Raw genomic sequence first — 16783 nt, 5'->3', positions numbered from 1 at the left:
CTCCCAAACACAGGCTGTAAATCACTGTCGTCCTGACCGGCAAAAACGGTTTCATTTTATTTTCGGTGTGCACGGCAAACGACGCTGTGGCTGCAACAGCACACTATCCAGCCTTTATGTGTGTTTGTGTGTGTGTGTGTGTGTGTGTGTCGTCTATGTCTCTCTCTCTCTCACACACACACACATACACACACACTGCCTCTTTTCTGCGGCTGGTTCTATTTTGGCCGCGACTTTTAAGGCGTGAAATTCATTTTTAATGCTGAATGAGAATAATGAGCAGCTCCTCCACCGTCTGTGATGATCACCTACCAGGATTTATAGCTGCGCTCATTTGCATATTTCTACTGTTTTTCCTAAGTGAAATATGATCAAGGCCTCTGTGTGTGTGTGTGTGTGTGTGTGTGTGTGTGTGTGTGTGTGTGTGTGTGTGTGTGTGTGTGTGTGTGTGTGTGTGTGTGTGTGTGTGTGTGTGTGTGTGTGTGTGTGTGTGTGTGTGTGTGTGTGTGTGCGTGCGCGCGTGTGGAGGCCTGACTGAGTTATATCACATGTCACAGTATTTACAGGTAAAACTGGACAAACTTCCTTTTGGTTTATCTGCTGTTTCCTGTTTCCACTGTGAGTATCCAACCACAAACTCACATGTTTTTATCATCATGTCGAGACGGAGTACAAACTGTGGACTGATAAAAAAATAAAAATAAAAAAAAACCTACAGGAGCAACAGACGAACTTATCATGTGTAAATATGGACAAACAATACCAATAGTTTGATTTACACTGTAACTAGGAAACAGACAAAACACTCAGTTACCTGTAAATTATTACTCTGTCATGCTTGTGTTAAAGCTCCATACAGTATAAAGGTAGATGTTTGTATTAAAGCTCCATACAGTATAAAGGTAGATGTTTGCGTTAAAGCTCCATACGGTATAAAGGTAGATGTTTGCGTTAAAGCTCCATACAGTATAAAGGTAGATGTTTGTGTTAAAGCTCCATACAGTATAAAGGTAGATGTCCATGTGTAGTGTGATTATAAAGCAGCTCTAGGTTCTATATTAATACTGTGAAAGTATCAAAGCCTCAGTCCACAGAGAAATGCACACAGCCTGTATTCAGAAACTGAGCCTTAAAACCAGCCGTCAGGACTTCCTGTCACTTTGTGATGTCACAACAAAGCCCCGCCCCCTCACCACCTGGACCCACCATCCATCCAACCAACAACTTGCAGGATTTGGTTTCTCTGAGTGCTTTATTGTGAAATCTGCTGCTTTTAATTGATTGGATCAGCCAGAAAACAATCAGCCAATCAGAAGAGAGGCTCAGAGCCTCCTCCTCCTCTCTTCTGATTGGCTGACACCGACCTGTTGTTACTAGAGCTCCAGAGAGGAGATGGAAAACTGCACTGAGATGGATTTTAAATCTTCTTAGGGATCAACACTTAAAAGTAAAACACAGGAGAGTCACTGTACTGTTTATTTCTATAATGCACCATTTTATATTTCATTATTCCTGGGCCTGTTTTACTGGTTTTTCTACTCATATTGCATCATTTCATTATCAAACTCCCTCTTATTGACAATATAGTGCTACAGTGCAGCAGCTTGACTCTTTAAAACCCTTGTTTATCTATTCATTAACGAATGCACAATGGGGAGATTGCAGTTTCGTTGTAGGCCTATATGCCTGTTAATAATAAAGCCCTTCTTCTTCTTCTGTTACCACGGTAACCGCTGATGCACATACGGATATTTTCTGTCGTTTTAAGACAAACAAATTCAAAATTAGTTGCTTTAGACAAAACGTTTTTTCCCTACAGTGTTTTGCATATTGGTTTCTCACTCGGTGGTTCCCATCCATCAGTCGCCGTGACGGCTCAGTGGTCAATTGGACAGTAGGGAGTCGGGTGGAGGGGTGAGGAGGGGTGGTGGGGTTGAGGGGGGGTAAGGGGTCACGGTTTCTGCTCATCTCTCTCACACACTCTCATGTAAAGTGCTTTCATCCTTTCACCTGGAGCCAAACAGGCTTCACTACACTCAGCGACTCTGCTCACTCTGATCGTTGATCCATGATGGATTCCTATCAATAAAAACCACCACGGTCGCACCGAGTCGTCTCTTCGTCTGCGGCGTCGCCACGGGAACAAAAGAGGACAAAGAACAAAAGGAGGAGTGTGTTTCTCCAATATCATCTCTGACCCTGGTTTTTATTGGGAGATAAAACCTCGTCCTGTTTCCGTCGGCGCTAATTATCTGATCAAACCTCCAAAGTTTCTAAAGACGCCGATCAATCGGGTTTTATTTTTCCCGCTTTGGGATTCCTGACAGGACTTCAACCAGCTGGACCTGCTCCACGCTCCTCAATGAATAAACACGCAAAGTGAAGCTGACGTCCGCGTTGATAAGAGGCCAAACAATTTATTTATTGTGTCTTTACGTCGTCGTTCGTTTCAGCGGACGAGACGACGATTCCTCCTCTGAACGTTCGGACGGAGAGTTTCAGTGAAGACGGATTTGCTTCCAGGCCGAGAAGGAAAATCCTGTTTCATGCTCAGAGTCTTTTGTCTTGTTCTCACACACACACACACACACACACACACACACACACACAGACGACCCGCCAAACAAAGCCTTGTAATGTCCCGCTGGTCCAGGATCAGAGGTGACGCCACCATGTCCATAACATTTATACGAGGCGTGAAGGAGACGTGTAAAATTTTTTATAACAATTAAATTCAATTTAAACCGATCTCTTTTTTGAAAAAAAATCACATTTATTTTAGTTATTAATAAAAACTTCAACATATGAACATCATGATTACACTGAAAATGATGGGAATTGATTGACTTAATGCTTGTTTAAGTTTGCGAATACCAAGTTACATGTTTTTTTTAATTGCAAAGTACATTTTATGTTTCTCTTCCCTTTGTTTTGTCTTCATTGGTACTTCTTTATATTTTAGTAATTCTTATCCTTTGTCTTTATCATCAATCTGCTGGTCTGCTCTGCTCTACTGTCAATTTTAATGCATTTATGTGACTCTTTATAGAGAGTAGTGTCGTGTGTGTTAATTTCCAAAGGCTGCAAATTACCTATGGCAAGAAGTCCATTTTGGATTGGTTGCCTTTAATTCGACATAACGGCCCCTGTTTGGTTTGGTTTTTGGTTCTCATGAATCAACTCTAGCCTTGTTCGTAAGCCCTGTTTGAGTGTGTATATAAAACAATAGCAAAAGGCGTATTTTGATCGTGAGAGAACGTAGGATCATGGGAGATGTTGTCTTCACCACCACAGCCAATGAAAACGAATCGTTATCGCTAGACCAAGAGGAGGTAACTTAGTAAAATCTTATTTAAAAGTTGTGTTTTGTCACATTTTTCACGTAACTTTGTCATATTCTTATTAAACAGTCACATTACATCTTTACCTGCTGTAAAGTCACTGTTTGAATTGAATTAAATATTTTAAAAGGTTTAATGTTAGAATATCTAACATGGGTCTGTCCATTTTTAGACATTTTAAAGTGGCAAACTTACAGACTGTTATAAAAAGGTGAAAACATGGTCCGACCTCTCCCTCAGGCTCCCATTGATCTGAATGGAGCCGGTTTGTCCGTCCAGCTGACCAATCAAAGACAAGCAGACACACATTCCTGGTGAGTAACTGACTGACATGACGAGACACATCAGGACCAGGACGTCTGAGTCTCACTGTGTCACATCACAAATTTCAGTCACCAAGTAGTTTTTTTTTTTTGCCTTCACATGTTTATTTGCGTCAGGCTTTTCTTTGCACCAACAGGCCGCCACACGTGGCGGAGGAACTGGCTCTGCTCCTCATCCCATACAAAACAACACAGAGCTGGTCTCAGATCAGTCTGCCTGGCCGTCTGTCAGCAGTTTAAAAAGCATGTTCAACTAATGCACGCTGCTTATTTATTGAGAAAACGGGACCGGAGCCCATTGATCGGCGGCGGTGGCGGCGGCGGCGGCTTCCTGCAGCGCTGCGTAGTCACACACAGGCTCATTAATTGGCATCGGGGAGGTAAGAAAAGCAAAGCAAAGCGTGGTGTAACACCACCACGGATCTTTGTAGGGATTAGTCATCGACACCAGACAAGTCCGAGCCAGACTCATCCCTGCAGAGCTGTTAGCGAAGAAACCACCAGTGCAGTTAAATAAACTCTGTTAACCCGACCTCTTAGCACCAGCTGCACACTCCTGCACCCCCACCCCCCTCCTCCTCCTCCTCCCCACTGGGTGAAGAGCGCTGTACAGTCCCATCATCCCTCTGGAGGAGGACGATATAATTCAGGACGTCTTGTTTCGGAAAAACACGGATCTTCTGCACATCAGGAAGATGACACTGGATCTGACTTGAGAGAGTTTTTTTAAAAATATAAATTCAGGCCTCACAGCAGCAGCAGCAGCGGCAGCAGCAGATAAGGAAAGTACTTTATCTGTATCTGCTACATTCCTCTGCTTCCTTCCCACCCTTCTGCCACCGGCCATGTCCTGGTGGCACTGGAGGGGAGGAGGGGGAGATGAGGGGGGCAATAAGTGTTGTTGAATCTAACAGGCAGATAGCAACAAGCTCATCCTCCCTCCCTCCCTTCCTCCAAACACCAAGACGACCACGTCCTCCATCTTTAATTGAAGATATAGCATAATAAACAATAATCACGGAGCCGTGAGGAGAAACGAACGGACCTGATGGTGGACGATCTGATGTAGGATCCACTTCGTATCCTTCAATCGTATAGAGATGGGACCAAAGATTCCTGTTCATTTATCAGTTATCAGATTGAAGACACCAATCCACACACAGATCAATGTTCTAGTCTCTCACATTGAAGAAGAAGAACAACAAGAAGAACAAGAACAAGAACAAGAGCTACAGTATTTGACCAACTAACTGTGGTTTCTTCCTGCTAATGAAAATCACCCAATAATGATCGGCAGCTGATCAATCAGGGTATTTCTGTCATTGATTAATAAACGTTCAATCAAAACAAACACTTCACATGAAGTCGGCACAAAGTCAAACTGATTGTGACGCAATTTGTAAACAGAAAAACAACATGAGGAACGTCTACGTGCCGTAGAGATGCAATTCACAACTTCCAGTCAGGAAGCGGCAAACCAACCATCAACCTACCAACCAACTGACTGACAATAATTGACCAATCTAACAACCAACCTACTGATCAGTCAACCAACCTACCAACGAACCAATCTGCCAACCTAACAACGAGCTGACAAACTGACCAACCAACCATAAACCTACCAACCAACAAACTTAACAACCGACCTGCCAATCTGCCAACCAACTGACTGACCAACTGAAAGACTGACCAATCAACCGACCAACTGGCTAACCAAAAAAAAAAACAAATCTACCAACCAACCTAACATCTGACCTGCCAATCAGCTGACCAACTGACCAACCAATTGACCAATCTACTGTAACATCCAACCTATTGATCAGTCAACAAACTGACCAACAAACCAAAGACCCTGACCAACCAACCAATCTGCCAACCTAACAACCAACTGACTATCAACCAATCAACAAGCCGACCAACAAACCATCAACCTAATAACTGACCTGCCAATCTGCCAACCAACTTACTGACCAACAAACTGAAAAACCAACCAACTAATCGACCAACCAGTTGACTAATTGAATAATCTAACAACCGACCTACCGATCAGTGAGCAAACCAACCAACAAACCAAAGACCCGACCGACCGACCAATCTGCCAACTTAACAACCAACTGACCATCAACCAGCCGACAAACTGACCAACTGACCGATCAGCCGACCAACCGACAAACCAAAAAACCGACCAATCAACCAATCTTAATAACCGACCAACAGTCGTCTTGAAGCACAAACAACAGCACTGATGATAAAACCTGATATCAAAGAAATGTAGTAAAACCGGCAGAACAAGCAACGCAGTCATGAGCTGTGTGTGTGTTTGTGTGTGTGTGTGTGTGTGTGTGTGTGCGTGTGTGTGTGTGTGTGTGCGTGTGTGTGTGTGTGTGTGTGTGTGTGTGTAATTCCTGTTAATACTCCTCCAATATCACTAAGTTAATTTCCCACAGAGCTACAACCACCTCAGACATTTACCCAACACTCCTCTCCCCCCCCCCCCCTCCTCTCTCCTCAGCTCCTCAGCTCTCCATTATTCAGCAGCAAAGAGAAAAGGGAGGGGGGGAGGGGGGCAGGGTTTGTGTGGGGGGGGGGGGCATCATGGCCAAGAAAGCACTGGCGGCATGGCCAGTCTCAAACAATGACATCATCTCTGCAGGACTGGCAGCCACTGAGGGTTGGCTGCTCTCTCTCTCTCCGCGTGTGTGTGTGTGTGTGTGTGTGTGTGTGTGTGTGTGTGTGTGTGTGTGTGTGTGTTAGCCTGAGCTGTTAGTGACCGTGGTGCTAGCAGCTCCAGGAGAGACGGAGGCCTGATGTTCTCACACTGTGTGACGGCACGGTGCTGAGTCTGAGTCTGATGTAAACGTTTAAATCAGACAGAGTGTCGTCAGATCTGACTCTGAACTTCCCGTCCATCCGCCACAGTGAGGACTTTTAATTTGTAGAGTGGCGGGTACTTTTATTGTGAAAGGAGCGTCTAGTAGTTTCATACCAACAGCAGCTAACTTCGGTCTCTATGGAGATCTCCAGCATCACTCAGCTCTTTACGCTCTTATCTCAGCCCTGTCAGCTCTGTTTTGCACATTATTAACAGGGTTCTAAATTAACTTTTTAGATCACCAGCCAATTTGGCTTGGTGACTGAAATTTCAACCAGCCAATCAGAACTTCCACTAGCCAAATTTTTTCCGGTGAAAATAAGAGAGATTCTTTACGTTTGTACTGTGTTTCCCAAGCAAATTCCACCAGCCTGGCTGTGTGGTCATTAAAAGAATCAATCAATCAATGAAAATAGCATGTTTTTAGCCTCGCTGTCATACTGACAACTGAAGTAATTACTTTCAGGCATTGTCCCTCCTCTATTACAGTTTTTCTCCATTGGTTTGGCTCATTTTTCAAAACAGAAATTATGCTCTCAAAACAACATGGACAAATCTCCAAACCACTTGGCAAATGTTCACAAAAGAATTGTATTTCTCATTCATTTCATCACATTGTAGCCTAAATGTCTTCGTACATCTTTGCAAATGATTAAGTACAGGTAATGTGTGATGTCAAACCTTATAGGCTACTCTTACCCTAAAATCCAGTTTTTATTTTTATTATTATTATTTTTTTCAGTTTTATACACAATTGTATTCTGTAAGAAAAAACTAGTCCAGTAACTATTGTCAATGAAGGACTGGGCTAAGACTAAGAGGTGGACATGAGGGATATTTCAATGTTTCTCTTCTATAAAACACATTCTACATCTGGGGACATACTGTAGCTCTGTGGGAAACAGGAGAACCAGCTGGACAGGGAACCAGGATTTAACACCAACAAGCACTGAGAGCCAGGAAGCATGCGCTGCAGGAGAAGCAGGTCCGTGCAGCTGATCCATTCTGAGTCTGTTCTTATCACATGACATGCAGTTTGCTGCCTCCCAAAAAGCTGAGCTTTTTCATCTGTGCACCGCGGACATGCACGAAAAAACAAACAAACCGCGACGCATCGTCTGCCGCCGCTACGGCTTCACTTTGGTTGTGAGCGGGCATGTGGCACGTCTACACGTTGCATCTGAACGGCCCCATGCACGCACACGCACTTCAACCGGCCCGGTTTGGGAAAGGGGCAAACAAACACTGCATATCTCCAAAATCAGGCAGGTTTCCAGGATGCCAAGTAGCCTATTCATTGTAATGTAACGAGTGCCGATGAGAACCGGTGTCAAAAAGGAAAAAAGGAAGAAAAAAACAATCGATCACGGACTTCATGATCGATTTTCCATGGCAACGAACGAAGCTTCGAAGCAACGATTTTTTGGGGTCAGCCCTAACATTTACATTTACATTAAAATATCTTTTTTATCATCATATCATTATTATTGCAATATGTTTTTTGTATCATATTGTTGTAAATGAATGTGTCTCAATATGTTTTTCATTGTTATTGTTGCCTTTTTGTGTAATGTGTAGCTACTGCTGTTGAACTGTTTTTATGTTAGTGGGACTACGGACGGAAATTAGCATCTTGCTATAATCCATCATATTCACATGTTATGCCCATTAATGTGCACTGTCCCATTCAAATAAACAAAATAGAGTAAAGTATTTCTATTCCATGCAGCCTGAAAATGTAAAATATAGTGGTTCCCAACCTTATTTGGCTCGTGACCCCATTTTGACATCACAAATTTCTGGCGATTATGTGCAGTCACGTGATCACGGCCATATTTTTATATGCTGCATTTTATTTGAAGTCAATTTATATTTGAGAAAGTAAAAGTATAGAATACAGTTGTTTCAGATTGTGTGTGGTGTTTTTAATCATAATTTAAAAAAGAATAATAATTCGTTTTAAAAAAATTTGTTTCAGTAATTTTTTTTTTTATCAATTACTAGACATTTCAGGCGACCCCCATTTGAATTCCAGGCGACCCCACGTGGGGTCCCGACCCCAAGGTTGGAAAACACTGATTTAATGTTTAATTTGTCACGCACCAAAGTGAAATGTTAAATAAGCAAAAAGCAAAGTGAAGTGGGAGCAGAGCCGTGGCCCCGACCTTCCTCCTCCACAGGACCAGACTGAGACGAGACGATCTTCACTTCCTGTTTGGACTTTTCAGAAGAAAAGACCAAAGATGGATTGTTGTGTGATGAGATAACATCAGAAGGAAAACAGACTTGAAATGTCATGTTTTTTTAAGTTGTTGGTGAAATTGTGTGCGTTTGTTTTTTTGGGGGGGTGAAAGTGAAACTGAAGCTGGTGATAACGACACAACACAACAAGCTGCGGTGTAGACGACATGTGCACATCCTGCATCTGGTTTCACTGTTTATTTACATAGCTGTGAGTGCACCATGATTAAGAGACAACTGTAACATCAGGGGACCAGAAATAGCAGATACACTGTCACTGAACGACAACGACGACAACAACAACAACAAGAGCAGCAGCTGGTGAGAGACCGACAGGACGGAGGGTTTTAAACTCTTTCAGCCTCGTGTTGTGTTTCCAAAACAGCGGAAAAACAGTGAATTATTTCCACACAACTGAGCAGCAACAAAGGTTTTAAATCAACGACACAACGTCCCCTACCTGAAACCATGACGACCGCCAAGCAGAGAGCAACACTACCTTTATAAAAAATGTTCCATAACATCACACTGGCCTATAAATTACAATCCACTTTAACTGATAACACACAAACCACTGTACAAAACATTGACTCATTTTAAGCTGGAAAAAGTCCCTGAACGCCTCGGCTGATAACGCTAATCAAAGCAAACAGACCTTTCAAAATAAAGTTACAATGTGATTAAAGGGTTAGTTCAACATTTTTGGCAAATTGGCCCATTGCCATAATCCCTATAGTCATAGCAGTAGGTTTGTTACCTTTATTGTCGGTGCAAGCTATGTTTCGAACGGCGGAGCAGAGCCGTGAGCTGCTCAGAGCTACGCTACGGAGGCTCATGGGATTTCTTGAGTTTACACAATCCAACAACTCCACAACGCTCTGGTGGACAAGTTGTGACCTGCACATTCACCACGCTATGAGATAATAACAGAACGTTACCAGACAGAGTTGTTTTAGAGGTAAATGCAGAGACTGCTTGATGAAAAACTGTCCCTGAAGGCAACGTGCATCAGCGGTTTACATGAATTTACCTCTAAAACAACTCTGTCTGGTAACGTTGTGTTATTATCTCATAGCGTGGTGAATGTGCAGGTCACAACTTGTCCACCAGAGCGTTGTGGAGTTGTTGGATTGTGTATTTGATGAGTATGATGAGGGGAACTCAAGAAATCCCATGAGCCTCCGTAGCGTAGCTCTGAGCAGCTCACCGCTCTGCTCCACCGTTCTAAAAATAGCTTGCACCGACAATTAAAGGTAACGAACCTACTGCTATGACTATAGGGATTATGGCAATGGGCCAATTTGCCAAAATGTTGAACTATCCCTTTAACAGTTAAATCAGCAAAACAAATAAATATAAAATACAAACTAAAACAACTATGGCTCGATGATTCGTGTGTTCTGGGACGACACTGAAAATTACACCAGAAATGACAATATGATGAATAAAAATCAGTAGAAACAGGTGAAAATCCTCTACTGAGTAACCGTCCAGTGTTTTTCCTACAGTGTTGAGTGGATCAAACCAGGACAGAACAGTTTATAGTTCACCTGCAGAGTCTGAAGACACAAAGCAGGAGCTTCTTATTGGCTGATGTGACTGAGAAACATCAGTTCAGTCAGTAATCAACCTCAGCAGCAGCAGCAGCAGCTGTTTGCAGCTGTTTGCAGCTGTTTGCAGCTCTGATGTGCACAGGAGGAGGAAACCTGCAGCGATGTGACCCGACGACCTCAGACGACGGAGGATCAAGAGCTGCTGATTGGCTCCGTCACAGAGTTCAGATCCTCATCAGACAGAGTGTGCGTTGGTGGAGGCGGATGAACAGACGAGAGGAGCAGCTACAGGAGCAGAGAGACCAGTTGGACGTAGATAACCACGGAAACGTCACTGAGCCTGGAGTCTGACAGTGAGCAGCCGGGCACGACGGGGAAGTGAAACTACAGCCGGGCTTTTAAAGCAAAAGCACTGATCAATAACTAAGCCATTTGTTTCTAATATTCAATATTCTCCGGTACCGATCCTCATCAGTCTGCACCGTGCAGAGTTTACGCTGCTCCCCAGTTTCATTTGTTTTTATTTGACAGAGTTTCACCTTTCTGACGGTTGTACAAGTCTTCTCATGTTTCTCTTCTGCACCAGAAAAAGGGACGATAAGATGAAGGTCTCATAAACTATTCGATTTTTTTTTAATTGAACGACTATTTGAATATTCGATAATCATTGCCCATCGCTATTACCTAATAATCAGGTTGACGCAGATGTAGAAAAATAATTTACCAGTTACCGTCACTTTGTAAATGTCCTCAAGTGTCTCGGTTTATCAATGAACAACGTCGTACAGCTGTAATACAACAACTGTTGTATTACAGCCCATAAATTTAACACCACACGTCTGCTTCTGTTTATAATCTCCTCTCTTCACGCTGGTCTGCTGACAACATCACGTGACGGTGGCGACCGACGCCAATGAGCTAAAAACAAGCTAAAAAAAACAACATTAAAAATTAGGGCTGCAATTAACGATTATTTTCATTATCGATTAATCTGTCTTGTTGTTTGGTCAATAAAATGTAAAAAAAAATGTTGAAAAACATCAATCAGAGTTTCCCAAAACACCAGACGACGTCCTCAAATGTCTTGTTTTGTCCACAAACCAAAGAGAGACTCAGTTTATTGTCATAAAGGAACAAAAAAAACAGAAATATTCACATTTAAAAAGCTGAAATCAGAGAATTTGGCCTTTTTTTTTCTTAAAAAACTACTCAAACCAATTATTAGATTATCAAAATAGTTAACGATTAAGGACCAGAACCAGACCACAAGCAGAACCCCTGAGAGGAGCTGTTCACTCTGAACTAATAGTCATTAAAACCCATTTTAACTTCATTTTAAGCCACAAACACGAGACACACTTTACTCCCAGCTCACGACTCAGGAGGATTTCGATTGATCCGTCAAAGAAAGCAGCTCAAGTGCAGTGGATTCTGGGTAAATTCAGACTTTTTTCAAAATAAAAGTTGCAGTTGTAGAGCAGATTGAACTTTTAGAGGAATTCACAAAGGATGTTTCAGTCTTGTTTTGTTTCACACAGCGCCAAATGAGAGAGTCATAATAATATTGCACTTGACTGCAACTTTAATGCTGTTTATTGATTTTGGCTTCATCATGTGTTGATTATAAGACTTCTGCTACTTTCTGTGACACTGAAACCACGAAGAGCTCCAAAGCTTTAATTAAAATGAAGAATTAAAGGGTCGGCACTTATAAACTGATCGATCTATGGAACATTTATGAATTAAGTTTGGATTAATGAATGCAATATTGAATGTTGATTGATGCCTGACTGTAACAATTTACTACTACATCTACTATTACGTTTAAAAGCAACATAACAACATGACTACAGGTGCAGGTTGCATGATACTGTCAGGACGACTCATCCAGTGTCCCATATCTTGGATTTTGACCTCAGAGTTACCGAAGCTCCTTTAAATTATAATTCTGTCTCGGTGTCTGATGACGGAGACGACTGGGAACTTTGGAAAACTCCGACCTCTGAGTTGTAATGTAACGCACCGTTGGTCAATAACTAAACTGCTCTGAGCAACAGATTAACTCTCATCTCTGTTTGTCAACGTCTGTCTTTATGAAACTAAAGGAGAACAGAGGGAAGAGGGGAAGAAAACTAGACAAGAACCAAGAACCAGATGGATTAAAGGGATATTTCACCCAAAATGGATAATTCACCAATCATCTACTCACCGTTGAGAGAACTTTCAGAGTCATCAAAACTCTTTAGGAGTTCCAGGGGGGGTCCGGCTGGCAACAGGTTTTCATATAATGGCGGCGGATAGAGTTCACTTTTGAATGGTCCAAAACACACACTATGAAACATCCAGATACCTCCATACTGCTCGTCTGTACTGACCCAAGTGTCCTGAAGCCGCCACATGGAAAAGTTATTGGGAAAAAATGAATGTGATCTCTGTTTTTATCCTTGTTGTAGCAGCAGCTCCCAGTGGCTGCACAAGATACGCAACATTTGCTGCGAGATGTTCTTCCATGTTTACATCAAACATCCAATGGTTTACAATGATGAACGAACATCTGGCAGAAAATCTCGTGCAGCCACTGAGAGCTACTGCTACAACAAGGCTAAAAACAGAGATCACAATAGTTTTTTCCTAACAACAGCATTATATGAAAATCCGTTGCCAACTGGACCCCCCCTGGAACTCCTAAAGCGTTTTGATGAAAGTTCTCCAAACCCTTCCTTGGTATGACGGTGAGTAGAACATTTTGGGTGAAGTTTTAAGGAAACCTGCGATGACAGAAACAACCTGCTTAAAGCCAAACACCGTTAAACTCTGAGAGGAAACAGAAACAGATCGTCTGCCTGAGCCTGACAAGACAAAACTGTGGGCATCACACTGCAAACACGACACACCAGAGGGAAGAATGGATGAATGAATGAATGAATGACTGGTAGCCAAATACAAGAGTGCAACAACAGTGACAACGGGTCGTCAGGTGTGTGAGGTGAACACAACAGACTCACTCTGATGACCCAACCTGATTAAACATCTGCCTGGATCCAGATGTGTGCAGCTGTAACGACGAACCTTTCGACCGATCGGATACTTTAGAAAAGACGGGATTTCAGTTTTTAATTTTTAATACATTTGCAAATATCGTCTAGATAGAATAAAGATTGATTTGCAAATATGTCGACACAACGCTGCTGAAGTGGTCTGAGTGCCTCGTTCTCATTAATAAATCATTTCCTTTGTGTATTAAACCTGATTTATTAATGGGATTGTTTTTGACGCTCTTTATGTTTAGATAATTGTAATGAAAAGTAACCAACAGTTAGTAATTAGGTGTTAACAGTGAATAGTTGTTCTGTACCATGAAGCAGATCAACCAGGTTAAAGGAATAGTTCAACATTTTGGCAAATTGGGCAATTACCATAATCCCTATAGTCATAGCAGTAGGTTCGTTACCTTTATTGGTCGGTGCAAGCTATTTTTAGAACTGTGGAGCAGAGCCGTGAGCTGCTCAGAGCTACGCTACGGAGGCTCATGGGATTTCTTGGTTTCCCTCATCAAACTCATCAAATACACAATCCAACAACTCCACAACGCTCTGGTGGACAAGTTTGATGAGGGAAACCAAGAAATCCCATGAGCCTCCGTAGCGTAGCTCTGAGCAGCTCACGGCTCTGCTCCACCGTTCTAATAATAGCTTGCACCGACAATGGGCTTTATGCACAGCTCCACTACTTCCTGAATTAAGCCAGCTGCTTTATTTCCTGTCTTACATTATTGGACAAACTGATTAATCCAGGTGTGCCTGACCATTGTTGTGAGGTCAGACACACCTGGATTAATCAGTTGGTCCAATAATGTAAAACAGGAAACAAAGGAGCTGCCTTATTTCAGGAAGTAGTGGAGCTGTGCATAAAGCCCATTAAAGGTAACGAACCTACTGCTATGACTATAGGGATTATGACAATGGGCCAATTTGCCAAAATGTTGAACTATCCCTTTAACGACAGGTTACTCTGAGTCGTTACCGGGGTAAATCACCACGACCAATCAGGTTCCTGGGAAAACAGTGAGTCATCGTTCCTACAGGATCCTGGCAGGGACAAAACTCTAAATAATAATGAGCAGCAGATTTTATAGAAATCAGTGAGTTGTTTTGCTGCACACATTAAAATAAACATGTTGTAACTATTATAGATTTATTTTAATTCTTTAAACCTGACAGTGTTGATGATTTTTCTCTTTGTCATTGATGAGAACTGGAAATAAAAAAAAACAGATCTCCGACGTCTAGAGCGACGGACTTCCTCACACTGATCAAATATTTATTCCCATGATTATAAATCTGATTTAAATATTTTAAACACCTAGACGTGAACTTGTTTTTCTTTTCCTCTGCGGCAGAAAACCGTCTTAAAGCTTTCATCTCAAAAATACTCATAATTCATGCTCTTATTTACAATAAATCACTAGTCTGACTTTAACAAATTCATATACTTAAGATTTATTTTATTTTACATCATACTATTTACAATTTACCTTATTAAATATCACCGTTGGGCATGGCTGTAATTATATTTATCATAATAAAAACTTAATTTATGGTTCTAATGATGCAAAACAGGACAATCAACATTAGGTTCAGTTAATCCAGATAACTCAGAGTTAACCTGGGTTTGTTTAAGTTGCTTTATAGTACTTAATGTTGTTGTTTTTAGTAACACCTGTGCATCTGTCGTTATAGTAACACCTGTGCACGTCGTCCGTCCTGCTGTGACGGCTCAAGATGCGTCTGCTGTGAAAATAACAGGGAAGCTCCACAGTTTTAGCTTTGCCCTTTCGTTTTCAAACCTGCCTCCCGTCAATCTCCTATAAGGTAACGACGACAGCGTAAACTTCCTGGAGAACAGGTTGGTTAATGCATTAAAACAAAAAACACAAAGTATTTCCTGGTTTCAGCTTCTCAAATTTGCCTGTTTGCACGTTGTTAGACATTATCTTTACTATTTTCTTGCTTTTTATTTGCTAAAATGGTCAATAAATTAAAGAAATAATCACGTTAAAGAGCTGGGATGTGTTTATAACTTGCATCTTGAAGCAGCTGATTTAACGTTTGGCCACAACAGTGAACCTCCCCAACATTTACAAGACAAGTAGGAGGTTCTGGTTAGCCTATTTACAGTTTTATGATAATTCAGATGTTGTTTTTACTGGTAAGTTTGCAGCAACTACTGAGGAACTGATGCTGCAACAAACTTTTCAATTGAATTTCAGCACTTCCTGTAAAAAGAAAGAGAGAGAGAGCTGATAGATTTATCACCCAGCATCAACATCACACTCTTTCTCTTCCTCTCTACTGACGCACACGTTTAATTGTCCTGCACAGTAATTTAGGTGCACATGTAATCTCTTTGTCTTTTTGACTTCTGACATTTGCTGATAATAAAAGGAAACAGCAGATTGCATAGTTTTTAATATAACCTGATTTGTAATAGGGCTTTCAGTCTAAATGTCTATTGTAGGCTACACTGTACTTTCTTCTTAGACCTTGTCTAGCTGCTGTATTTATGTTGAGCTGGAATTTCTATTGTACTAATCTGCAGGATTACAGGGTAATTCTTACTTTAAATGTAAATTTCTGCTTGGTATCTTTTTTTAAAAAGATGGGGGGAGCATGCATGTTGAGTTTGCATTCATTTGCACACATGTTAAGTGGAGTGTGGCTGCACCAGGTGACTGCTCTGCTCTGCTGCTCGTCGCTTTCAGGGTCAAACGAGCCACTTTACGCCGCCTCCTCCACCCGGTACCGGACACAAACACACACACACAACCGGAGCTGCTTGTGCATAAGGTGCAAGAAATAAAAAATGATGTGGATTAGAGAAAAACAAAAAACAACAACAGTGTGGTCTTGCGTAATTTTCCTCCTTAGGCCAACCAACCCGAGGTGATGCACAGTGTTCCGGCTGCAAGTGAAACTGTGTGTGTGCGTGTATGCGTGCGTGTGTGTGTCTGTGTGATGCTGTGTTATAGCCCTTACCCGTCCGTACACCTTCGGCATGGTAGCTTCACCACCACCACCACCACCACCACCTCCTCCTCCGCTGCTGCTGCTGCTGCTCCGGCGCCGTCGATGCAGCTGCAGCTTCAGCGGGCGGCTGCCGGAGCCCAACCCGCCTTCGGAGGCACTACGGCCGGGCAAACGCAGCGCTGGAGCCGCGGCGGAGCCTCCTCCACCACCACCTCCTCCTCCTCCTCCTGCTTCACCTCCTCCGCCGCCGCCTCCACCTCCGTCTGGGAAACCCTCATTCGCCTCTATCGTGAAAAAGCCCGTGTTTTGCGGCAGCGTGAAGCTCCTTAGAGTCGATGCGTTTATTCCCGCGACCCCGAGAACCAGTAATAAATACCAGGAGCAGCGGAGAGACGACTGCATCCTGCCCGCTGGTGTTATCGCCATG

General features: G+C 42.4%; 1 protein-coding gene across 1 annotated transcript in view; it reads right to left on the bottom strand.

Annotated features, from left to right (window-relative positions):
• Positions 1–16500, bottom strand: part of sorl1 (sortilin-related receptor, L(DLR class) A repeats containing) — a 99730-nt gene extending 83230 nt beyond the window's left edge. The window contains exon 1 of the mRNA XM_083985037.1: positions 16366–16500. Within this exon, the coding sequence (XP_083841163.1) occupies positions 16366–16386 (21 nt within the window). The 5' untranslated portion in view covers positions 16387–16500. The remainder of the gene's footprint in view (positions 1–16365) is intronic.
• Positions 16501–16783: the final 283 nt, after the last annotated feature.

This window comes from Trachurus trachurus (genome assembly GCF_905171665.1).
Source record: "Trachurus trachurus genome assembly, chromosome: 13".
Lineage (NCBI taxonomy): Eukaryota > Metazoa > Chordata > Actinopteri > Carangiformes > Carangidae > Trachurus > Trachurus trachurus.
This window is presented reverse-complemented; position numbering and strand designations above follow the sequence as displayed.